This window comes from Onychostruthus taczanowskii, unplaced genomic scaffold (genome assembly GCF_017590055.1).
Source record: "Onychostruthus taczanowskii isolate IOZ18803 unplaced genomic scaffold, ASM1759005v1 scaffold17, whole genome shotgun sequence".
Taxonomy (NCBI): domain Eukaryota; kingdom Metazoa; phylum Chordata; class Aves; order Passeriformes; family Passeridae; genus Onychostruthus; species Onychostruthus taczanowskii.
The window spans coordinates 3583253-3595359 of record NW_024498906.1 but is presented as its reverse complement, the minus strand read 5'-3'; the positions used below and the strand labels follow the sequence as shown (position 1 = coordinate 3595359).

General features: G+C 40.0%; 1 protein-coding gene across 1 annotated transcript in view; it reads right to left on the bottom strand.

The window, feature by feature from the left end:
• Positions 1-12107, bottom strand: part of POLA1 (DNA polymerase alpha 1, catalytic subunit) — a 184250-nt gene that overhangs the window by 158038 nt on the left and 14105 nt on the right. The window contains 7 exon segments of the mRNA XM_041399943.1: positions 356-472; positions 2039-2128; positions 2853-2914; positions 3673-3757; positions 5037-5194; positions 6247-6385; positions 6744-6818. Of these exon segments, the coding sequence (XP_041255877.1) occupies positions 356-472; positions 2039-2128; positions 2853-2914; positions 3673-3757; positions 5037-5194; positions 6247-6385; positions 6744-6818 (726 nt within the window).

The window sequence follows — 12107 nt, the reverse complement described above, 5'->3', positions numbered from 1 at the left end:
AGCTTAGCAGCTCTCTATGGGATGATTCACCCATCAATCCAAATTGCTTTTTTCTCATTTTACAGTTACAGCAGACAAAGACAGTTACAGTAAAGACTACTGCAATTAATCTGTCATTACTATCATCTTGTTGAGATAAGTAAACTAAATTAGCCTAACTTGAAAATCAGTTTATCCTATTACTGTAATAAAAGTCATATAAACACTCATAATTTCTGATCTGGGACCCACGAAATTCAGCATGACCAACAGTCAAAATACATCAGTGTCACATTTACAATTCCTTGGAAAAACTAATTCATTTTTAATCACATGCAACATAAAGGGGCTTAAAAGACTTAAGCAATCTTGTTACCCCAAGCTTTGGCATATTAGACCTCCTCAGTCGACCTATCTTGGACCAGTGAGGGACTTTGCACAAATTAATTCTTTGAAGCAGCACTTCCAGATCAAATCCATAAATATTATGACCCTTGAAGCAGAAAAAATAACAAAAAAGGTTACAACAAATGCAAATTGAAAGACTTACTTTCACACACTCAGTATTCCTTTGCCCTTTGTGATTTTTTCCAACTAATTGATGGCATTATCTCTCTTGTAGAAAGCACTTTCTAAGAGAACGTTCATCAACAGTACTCATTAGTCTTAACACTAACAATGCTGTTCAGTAGAATACCAAAATCAGCTCTGTAACTGGCTCACTGCACACACAATACAGCTTCACGCTTTGATACTAGAGATTAGGATTTAAAGCTTTCCAGAAAAATCCACAGCATTCTTTACAGAGCACATAAACTTACAGAGCACATTACTGAGAGTAATTCCTTTTTTCTCCACCTGTGAAAGTCACAATAGTGGCATCAAAATACCGTATTTTTTTTCCTTTGATAGTACAACAGGAACAGCTGTTAAATCTGGGTAGGAACACCTTGCAAGCAGTATTTACATATCAAAGCACTCCAGCAATATTTTAAACAGTCCTAAGTACATTGATGACACTGGTCTGTACCCTCAGCTGAAAGCAAAATGCTACCCTGAGGAACACGAGCCAGCCACCAGGAACTGCAGGTCCACTCCAGCAGGTACCTCTGTGCAGTGCAAGACCGTGCTGTAGAAGCAGCTCCTTAGGATGGGAGCAGCATTTCAACAGCACTAATTAAACCCGGTGCAAATTAAACTGCACTAACACAGCTCTGCTGTTTTCAGGATAGGAATTCTCATAAACCCTGCTCTTGGCATCTTCAGTTTTAAGCCACTGGCTGCAGTGCTTCCTATGATTCCTTGCCATAGCCACCAGGAAGCTTAGGTCACAGGGCAGTGAGCTGCCATTAGGTCATCAGGCATTGGCTGCTCATTTCATCATATTCCCATCACTTAATTATTTGTATCTACCTACAGAAGTTAGGTAAATACATATCATCTAACGAGTTGTATGTAATCAACCTCAGATGTAAAATCAACTTCAAATTGTCTTCAGAATTTTATTATATGAAATTCAGAACTGCACATTAATTAAACGTAACAAAAAAAAGAGAAAATGAGTAATTATAATAAACCCTCAGCTGCTAAAACAGTAGAAAACATAAGAATTCTTATTGCAAAACTTTTCTCAGATCTCATGGATTTGTATTGGACGGTTATTTTGATTTACAGCATAAACACAAATTATATGAACATGTGAACTGCAACAGAATCTTAAGTATACCAAGACTTCCCATTTTTCTAGAAAATCAGAGTTTTTTATTGTGTTTTGTCTTTCTGAGTAAAGGAAAAAAAACCCCAAACTTGTTTCAGGTATTGTGAAAATACTGCCTATTTTAGCTATTATGGGAAATAATAGTATGTATAAAATGCTGTCAGGGAAAATTCCGTATCATCTTTGCATCAAAATATACCTGCTGTCTCATAAGCAAACTCAATTCATAAGGCAGTCTAAGAAAAGCATTAAAAAGCCTCTAAGGGGACAAAAGAAAAAGAACAAAGCTGACCAACTGACAATATGCTTTAATTTAACTCTCAAAGTCTCAGAACCACTCACCACAACAACGTCTGGGTCAATTTTGTGAATCTTCGCAAGGAAAAATCCCAGCAGTGTTCTCTCTGTTGCAGCAATCTCTATTTTAGCATTCTAAAAGGAGCAAGAGAGCACCTGATTTCAATGACCCAATAAGTTTGAAATGGAAGCATTTCCTCTCCCCTACCAGTTACAAGACAATAACAAAGCACCACAGAGTTCTGCTTTTCCTTCTGTAATTCAAGGATTTATTTCCTCACTCCCTTAGACATTGGAAAGCTTTTCTGAGGCTTTTTCCCATTCTGCTTTTGAATGCAGGTGTGATATATTAAGAGCCTCATAAGAATCAAGCGCACCAAGAAAATGCTCCATATGCATCTTTCACTCAGAGACTTTAAGATCACACAGAAATAGAGGTAAAACAAAAATAATTTACTTTATAATTCTCTCAGCTCTCCTTTAGAAAGGACATCTTCTAAATTTTGACGGACTTTGCTCTCCAATAAAAGAAGAAACAAATTCTCCTGGTTTACTATGAGTAGAGTCAGGTATAATGAAAATTAACCACAATTTTAGCCTCTTTGCAAAATCTTTCCAACTCCCTTGCCTAACACACCTTTATTTTAAGAGCACAATTAGCAGCAATACTGAATCACACAGAGCACACACCACTTTTTTACAAGCAACATTTTAAGTTGGATTTAAGTTTGCAGAGTGGAAAACTAACTAAATAATCATTCCATTCTTTGAACTATTTCTCTTCACCACTTACCAAAAGCACCATGAAGTTCATATTCTATAAGGTACTGCAATCAGAAGGGCAACAAAATGAAATTACCTTCTTTTTAATAGCTTCTTTGAAGTCATAAGGAAAAATGCAATCACTTGGTTTGGAAACAGCTGCAAAAAGTGATATTTGTATTTACATACAACATCCTAATGGTTCCCTCCCCATAAGCACCCATTCACAACAAAGTGAGCTGAGAAAACTGACCTCTGATTCTGAAACGCCAGCTTTAAGTGAATATTGTCTTTACGAAAACCAAGTAATTACTAAAGCATTAACAAATCAGAATCAGTCATATTTGAGGTAATCACTGGACCTTAAAACTGTGGGCCACAGCTCCTGAAGAGCTTCCTCTCACAAGCATTCAACACCTCATCACTTCCAGTCAGTGTCTGAATCTCAAGGTTTAGCTGATATTACTGCAATGACACCACTGCAAGATTTTTTCCCCTAAGAAATCTTATTTATAAATAATTTCGTTCAGAAGAGCTGAACAGAAAAATAATTAAAATGACAGTAAATAAATGGTCTAAATTGATGGGCAGAGAAAGATGGAATAAAACAAGTAAAAATTACGGAAAACTGTATAGAGCAGGGTTACTTTGCATTATCTCAAATTAAGATTTGTTTAATTAAGTTTTCAATAAAAAGTCAGTAACCAGTGAAGTTGAAAATGGGGAGAAAAGCCTGTCTGGGAGTTGAAATTTTGTCAGTTGGCTATTTTAGGCCATTATTGCTGTAGTGACAGAACGAAATAAAAATTTAAATAAATTAATTAATATAATCCCCCTCCACCTAAAAAACTGAAACAGAACAAAAAAAGAAAAAAACATGGAATAATTTCTCTACTCAAACTGTTCCAAGTACATACCACAAAAGTGTGTTTGAAAAGGAGGCTGAGGTGGAGCCTTATCCAAAGGAAATTTCTGATGAACCAGAGCTGCAAGAGCCACAACCTATACCAAGGAGATACAGAACACACAACTTCATAAGCACAAATAAGCATGACTACTGTCCATACTCATTTCTTCCATCCTTTTTTTTTTTAAGAGTTCCTCATCTCTTTTCTCTTGTTTCTCCACCAGATCTTTCTTATTTTAATTCCAACTACAAATAGTTGAAAAGAAGAAAGTTATCATTTGATCTCAAGGAAATAAAATAGTACTTGCTTGTAAATAATTACAAATTTGAGAGAAAAAATAATTCACTTTGAAAAACTTCTACTTTTATCAGTTTTTGTTCTGAATCTGACCAGATCCCACAATGTAAAGGATTCCCCCTGGAGTGCAGGGGAAATGTGAGAGGGCAGAGAAGCTTTGCCTCAAGAAGAGCTGCCCCTAAGCAAGCAGTCAACACTGCCAAGAAGCCAAGAGGTTTAGTGTTTGGAAGCCAGAAGCTTTAATGATGCTTTTGACTGCTTTGCTGGCAGGATGGCCTGGCTCCCCAGACACTGATCAGGAAAACCCAACAGAAAACAAAGCAGAAAGGCTTTAAATAAAGCATCTTGGCAAGCAGAGTCCTGTTGGTATCTTGTGTATGTCCTGTTACTTTGGCCAGAAACCACTTACTTTCCATACTTCCACTAGAAAAAAATTGAATTCACCATAAGGAATAATTCTGCTTGAAAAATTTGCCAACCTATTAGTCTTCAATTCAATTAGCCAGAAACAACTGTCCTATCCTATTTGTGAGTACTAAATCTCTTCTCCTGTTAATGAGAGTTATATTTTTAAAAAAAGTGCCCAGGTACACATTTTGGTCTGCAGTCCACAACTGAGAGTGGGCACCTTCATCTCTCCTCCTTTCTGAGGAAAGATCTTACAGTAGAATAGCAGGTGCTCTAAGAGCAAGACCAAATTCTCATTTTAAAATGAGTTTTATTAGCAGAAAAGCCTCGTCATTTCACCTATAACCTATGATTAGCTCCAGCTTAGTTAATTAATACTAATCCATTAACAGCTTTGCTGGGGCAGTCTCACTTATGAGACACAACAGACAAAACAGAAGGCTTGAAAACATACAGAGCATCCACTGTCACAGTAAACATTCTCACCAAGCAGGCCCCCTAGGCCAGAGTGAGATCCCAGTAAAAATTTATTTGAAAAGCCCAGAGCAGAGAAACTTCAACAGTAAATATATTTAAAACATGCTTTATGAGGGTCTTCCAAGCTTAGGAAACTTTCAGTATATGTCAAAGAACAATTAATCAAACTAAAATGAAAGCAGATTACCTACCTCATTCTGGTGAGTCTTTGGGTTCTGAATGGTCTTCATGCTGAAGGACATGACCACCAGAGGAGGAGGAGGAGAAAGCTCTTTAACCACATTCACCAAGCCAGGCTTCACGGCCACAGCCTCCACTTTACACCAGCTGACTGGCTGATTTGAAGGCTCTGAGGAAACAACACAAACCACCTCCATTCTTCTGGAAACCACAGACAAGGCATTGCTGCACAGAGCACAACCTTCAAATGTTTTGTCCTGGTGGGATAGTCCAAGACACACACTAATCCTGCCCAGTTTTTGGTAACTTCCTGGGTCCTGACTTCCTAGTCAGCAGGAGCACTTCAACACCAAACAAGAAAGAAAATATTTGGATCAAGGTTTGCGTAACCCAAAAAATACTTCACGAAGCTTTACACAGAGACATCTGTACTGGTATCAGTTCTGCCAGTGACTGAGCACGCTGCTGAAGAGGAGAACACCCCTGATGTCAGCATTCATACAGTCAGTTCTACATTGGAAGTGCCCCAAGGGGACTGCAGCAACAGATGCAGCTTTTGTCCAGTATGATCAACATCCCTATGTTCATGGGAATATGCAGCACACACTGAATAAAGGGCTCTTACCGAGCCAAAATAAAGCAGCATGACCACCTCTAAGTGCTACACATCAGTCATGAGGTAGAAAAGATTTAAAACTAAAACAGCTCCACACCACAAACTTTTCCAAGTGTCAGGAGAAATAAATAAAAACCTAATTCACGAACAAAAAAACCATCTAGCAGCTGTTTGTCTCAAAAATACGTATTTGCAGAAAAAAAAACAAATCAAGTTATCAAGAGCAGAAAGATGAGACATTTTCAAATCAAGTAAGTTTAGCTCCATATACATGGCATTCGGGTATGCATCAAACAGCAACTGCTAGGCACTGCACAGTTCCCCCTCCCAAATGTTATAATCTCATCTGCACAGCGCACAACTTTATATGGATATTTGTCACTCCAAAAAAAGGAAGACTTAACGTAAAATTTGTACTAGATAATGAAAATTAAGCCAATAAGTTGCAAGGTTAATGAAATAGATAATGAAAATTAAATCAGTAAGTTGCAAGGTTAATGTACAAAAGGATAATTCATCCGTACAATTTGAATTTCCCCTACCCCCCCAATCTATAATTGTATGTGTTTCCTAGTAACCAAGTATTTCACATGCAAACCACATACGCGGATTTTTTATTTCCAGCCAGCAGGGTCCTTTGATCTTCTGATTCATCAAGAGAAGTTCCAGACTAGAGGTGTTGGTTCCAAAGACATGTGAGAATGTTTGTCCCTTCAGATCTTGGGGAAGCCGAGGGCACTCAGCCTGCAAGTAACAGAGAGCAGGGAGTCATTTCACCCCACAGAAATCTTCAAGGTTGACACACCACATTCACACACATTCAGCACCGTAACACAGGACTGTAATCATCATCATCCTCAACAAACAAAGCCCTAACCCATAATACCCTACAGTAATTGAGGAAATCACACTATAGGCTCCACTTAAAAATCAGGCCAGTAATATAAAAACACACTGAAGTTTTAAGTTCTTCATCCACACTGGATACATCAGCCAAGACTACAATGTTCAATGACCATTTTAATACAGAAACTGCTCACGTTGTAAACTTAATTAGATAAAAAAACAAGGTATGGTATTTTATCAGATTAATGATACTCACAGAATATTTAACTTCTAGGTATTCAGATTTTGCTGGTACATCTGGAATCTCAAAAGCGTAGTATTTTTCCACTTTCTATATAAAACAAAGATATCATATTTTCAGTATCTCCTAATTGAATATTCATTCTGTCCAATAAGAAGGCTAAAGAAAAAAAGTCCAGACAAAACACACATTTCAAATGTCATGGGCTTGATCATATATTACCAGTTCTACAACTCATTACAACCAGCTGAAGACAGTAAGAATATTTTAGTGCCTGTTTCTAATCTCTAAATGTTTTCTTAGCATCAAGAGTTTCTACAGAATTAATTTGCAAGTATACCAAAAAAACACCTGGCAGTTAGGCACACTCAGAAATATTCTTTAAATTCACAGGTTTCAGACATACTCATGAGAATTGGTGCCTTCAGATCTCTCCAAAATCCCAAAATGACTGAGATGGAAAGGGGTCTCTAGGCATTGTCTAGTCCAGCTGCCTGCTCAGAGCTGGGTCGATCACAGTGGGTTGCTCGAGGCTCTCTCCAGCCAGATATAAATATCCCCAAGGATGGACTCCACAGCCCCTCTAGACAACCTGTGCCAGTGCTTGATCTCCCTTACAGTAAAGCAGCGTTTCAGGTTCTAATAAATTTCACATTTCAAATGCTATCTGTTGCTCTTGTCCTCCACTGGGCACCAGCAAGAAGTCTCCTGAGTCATCTTTACTCATGCTCATCAAAGATTTATAAATGATTAAAAGATTTGCACTGCCAATCCCTCACCCTGAACCTTCTCTTCTGCAGGCTGAGCAGCCCCAGGTTTCTCAGCCTCTCCTCACATGACAGATGCTCCAGGCCTTGTAACTACCTTTGTGGTCCTATTCTGGATTTGCTCCAGTAGCACTCATTACTCCTCACACAGAGGAGCTCAACTGAACACAGCACTCCCCAGGTGCTCACCAGGGCTGCAGAGGGGAAAGGACTAGCTCCTGACACTTGCTGGTAATGGCCATGGCAGCCTTTTCCCCAAGGCTACATGGCTGGCTCTTGTCCAACCTGATATGTACCAAAATGAGCACGTCCTTTCCTCCAAGGCTGCTTTCCAGCCAGTCAGCCACCATCATCCGCTAGTGCTTGAGGTTATTCCTGTCTTCATACAGGACCATTTCCTTTTTTTGTATTTGATGGGATTCCTGTAGGTCATAAGATATATCCAGTCTGTCTAAATGCCTTTGACAGCACATCCATCTGGTGAATCAGCCTCTCCTGGTTTTGTACTGTCTGCAGACTTGCTCTGTGTGTGCTCCATGCAACCACCCAAATCATTAACAGGATGCTCAGCAGAACTGGATCCAGTATCGACCCTTGGGGTGCACCTCTAGGGACTGGCCTCCACCTGGATTTTGTGCCAGTGATCACAACTTTGAGCGTAGTAGGGCAGCTGGTTTTCAGTCCATCCCTCTGCCCACTTCACTAGCCCCCACCTCATCAGTTTGTCTGTGAGGATGCCATGGTAGGCAGCATTGACAGCCTTACTGAAGTCAAGACAAACAACAATCACTGCTCTCCTCTTGTCCACCAAAGCAGTCCATCTCTGGGCTCCCAGAAGGCTGCCAACTTGGTGAAGCATCATTTTCCCTCTGTGAATCCACACCAAACACTCCCAAGCACCTTCTGACATTGGCCAGCTCCCTCTGCACACAGGTGGGTGCATCCCATCAGATCCCATGTGCCTTTATCTGTCCAATTTGTTTAGATGTGCCCTAACCTGATCCTCCTCCTCTTCTGAGGACAAGTCTTCTTTGCTTCAGGCTTTCCTTATGGCCTATTGGCCATCAGACTGCTAAAAGCTGGACTAAGCAGTGAAGACCAAGGTGAAGAAGACAGGCAGTATCACAGCTTATTCCATGACCTCTGTCACCACATCTCCTGTCCCTGTCAGCAGCACTTTTCTCCTAGTCTGCCTGTACCTACAGCAGCCTTTCCTACTGTCTATATCTCCTTCACCAGACCCAGCTCCAGGTGGGATTTGGCTTTCCTTTCTTCATCATGATGTGCCTTCCAAAAGCCCATCCTCTAATCCTGACCAGCTCTTTGCCCACCTTCGGGCAGGGCTCCATGCATTCCCACTGCCCTGATACACAAAAGGGCTTCCCCCTCCTTGCTGTCCCAGCCTGTCTTAACCACATCCTACCCCACCATCTGTCTATGATCCCAGCCAGACTGTATCCCTGTAACTGCACACAACTCCTCCCTTTACACTGCAGGCTTTTGTGTATCAGCTCTTCAGAGAGGAACCCAAGAGAGAAGATTTCCCAACCATCTGCCCGCTTTTATCACATGCTCACAGCAGATCATTTCTGTGACATTACTGTATTTTTCATTTTACCTGACTTAGGTTTCACTAGAAAGTAGTCCAGTTTGTTTATGCAGCTCTAACTAAGACAGTTAAAAGAAGTCTGAAGCTAAGTATCACTTCTGCTTTCCTCAAGAATAACAATTTTCTACAACACAGCTTGTCAGTTTCTAAGAATAACTACTTTCATTTTCCAAATTGTTACAATATCCTGGGCAACAGTGCTCTGGCACCTACTGAAATGCCATGCTCTACCATGTCATATCTGTGTTCTGCCCTGTAGTACTTTACAAACCATCTGCACCACTGTTACATACTGTTATTATAACTATGCTAGCACATTACTTTACTACAGGAATTCCTAGAGGCACCTTAAATTAGAAATCACATTTCTCACTGGACAATGCACTGTGTTCACCACTTTCTACACAAGACTCAGCATAATATGGCACTAGAGAAAGTTTAATTTAAAAAAAAGCAAAATCACCATAAATGGGAATAAAATTTAAAAATTAACAAAATTAATTTTTAAATGCACAGTTAGGCAAACTTCAAGTTATTTGGTTTTGGGGTTGGATGGCTGGGGTTTTTTTCCTTAAATCAATAGCATTAGCAATAGTTCCCTCAGGGTGCTACAAGAGGCAGTGAAGCTTGTTACTTCTTGTGCTACTGCAGGTGTAAAGCTGCAAAGCCCAGGCAGGAGAGGAGAGGGACCTCTGCTATAAATAGGAGGCAGAAACTACTATGGTATCAACAGTTTCATGGAAACACAAGTGTAACATAACTTGACAGAAGAGCACCACTATGAAGCCAGATCAGCACTGCAAATTACCATGCAAATGCAGATCTGAACTGCTGAGCCACAGCAGCACCTAACACAAACAGATCAGAGCTGTGACATAATAGATGGCAATGCACTGCTTTTAGCACATATCACATAGCACTGGTGCTCCCCCTCCTCTTTTTTTAGTTTTAATAAAAAACTCTCAGGCTTCAAACAAGTTCTTGTTGCAAACGCAGGGTGAACATAGTATAAAAATAGTCTGCTGTAGTGTTTCATCTGCGTTATTCCACAGAACTCAGCTCAATTACACCAGCGTCTGGTCATAACTCAGTGAATGAATGCTTGCTGCAGAATAATCTGCCCTTCAAGTGGCCCTTCAGAGAGCAGAAATGAGCAGCAGTGATTAGCTGCTAAGTTCCTAAGTGGAGTAAGGCTGCTTTCAAATTGATTTGTGAAGACTTGCTAACTTGGCAGCAGTGCAACCCATTGAAGCTACAATTAGCAGCAGGTGCAGCAGGAAATGATACGGCTTAAGTGTGTTCAAAGGGACAAAGTTGGGTGCTGGCAAGGCCAAGAGAACAACCTGTCTCAGTGTCTCCACATCATCACAAAAAGGGATATTCTGAATAAAAGAACTCTGTCAGGGATGTCAGTAACCTTCCTGATTTCCAGCTAATGATGGAAGAAGAGTGGTTTTCAGTTTCACAGTACTATGCAAACACTGAGACTTCATGTTACTCTGAATGCATTGCTCACAAGTCTCACCTGAGCAGCACAGCCATTTGTTTGAAGTCTTTCAAAACAACAACCCTTAACAGCATAGCATTGAACCACTGGCTGCACATCGCAGAGCAGGGGAGATCTTCTAAAGCACATTAGCTCTCTACCACAGAGTCACAACTGGGTGAAGATCACTTCTTTGGAGCATTTGTTTAGGTGAATGCCACAAAACACTTCAATTTGAGAGCCCTGCACACCCCTCTGGACACACAGATGCAAAGGCTGTGTAACAACACCTTGTATGAGTACAGTGAAAAGGAGGTCGATGGCTCCTTGGGAAAAACAGACTCAGGTATACAACCAGACAAATTCAGGTATCTCAGGAAGGAACAGAAGAAAAGGAGGGCACAGTAATGGGCCAAACCCATTACTTCTACAATTATCTTGCAGAGAGCACAAAGCCTCCCTGCTGCAGAGGAGTAAGCCTGGTCAGATTTGGTGCCACTTGTTCACAGTCAATTTTGTGTAACCTGGAATATCTGAGTTACTGTATTACTGTCTTTGAATACTCCTCCAAGGACCCCACTAACAGCCCTGCTCTTCTATCCTGTCCTTTCTCTTACCTCCCATATTACTATTGCCATACTTTCCTACTATCTCCAGTTCTCATTCAACCCTCCCAGAATGCAGTAACTATCAAAATTAGCAGAAAATGGCACAGGCAAATTAAAGCTGGATAGCTTTTATCCTTTTTAATAAAACTCAGTTTACTTAAGAGTTCAAAATTATTTGAAATCTTACTGTTCAGAAACAATTCTGGTAGGTTATTTCAGAGCCTCCCTGCACCAACTATCCTGCCTAATTTATTCATGAATTAAAAATTACAAATTCACTCTTTTGCTAAAACTCTCTTTTAAATAGCTCTCTGGCTGCTCATCCCCTTTTAATGTTTCTAGAGAGCAAACAGGTCTTATCATTATTCTTCACTTTACTAGCTAAAAAAAATTAAAGCTCTTTTGCAGTCATCTCTGGTATAACCGTCCTTTTGTCTCATCCTTCTAATTGCCATCTTTTGTACCAGTAGTCACTTGAGTTAATTTTTCCTCTTTCCTTTCACCCTTTAATGAGGGTGATCAAGTGTTACAATATTTAAGTGAAAATCTCAACAGTGTCTTAATGCTCCCACTTCCCATCTCTTGTGTTACATCCAAGGACCCCACATGTACTGCAGCCATGTACCCAGACAAGACTGTTGGGTCTTTTGCCCTGAGTTCTGCGTAAGCTCAGTAAAAATTCAACAGATTTTACCTTGATTTTTAAGAGACCTCTTTGAATGTTCAACTACATTACTCTATTAAGTCATTCACATTATTCTCACTTTGCACATGGAAAAGATGAAGGTTTCCCAAGATTCTGTAAGCAGATCTGCATCTTTTCAGACCTTTCTCCCTCCTTCCTTTCTAGAGTACAAGTGTACTCCTCTCTTTTAATGAAAAATTGTTTTTCTTTTGAGTTCTCTCCCT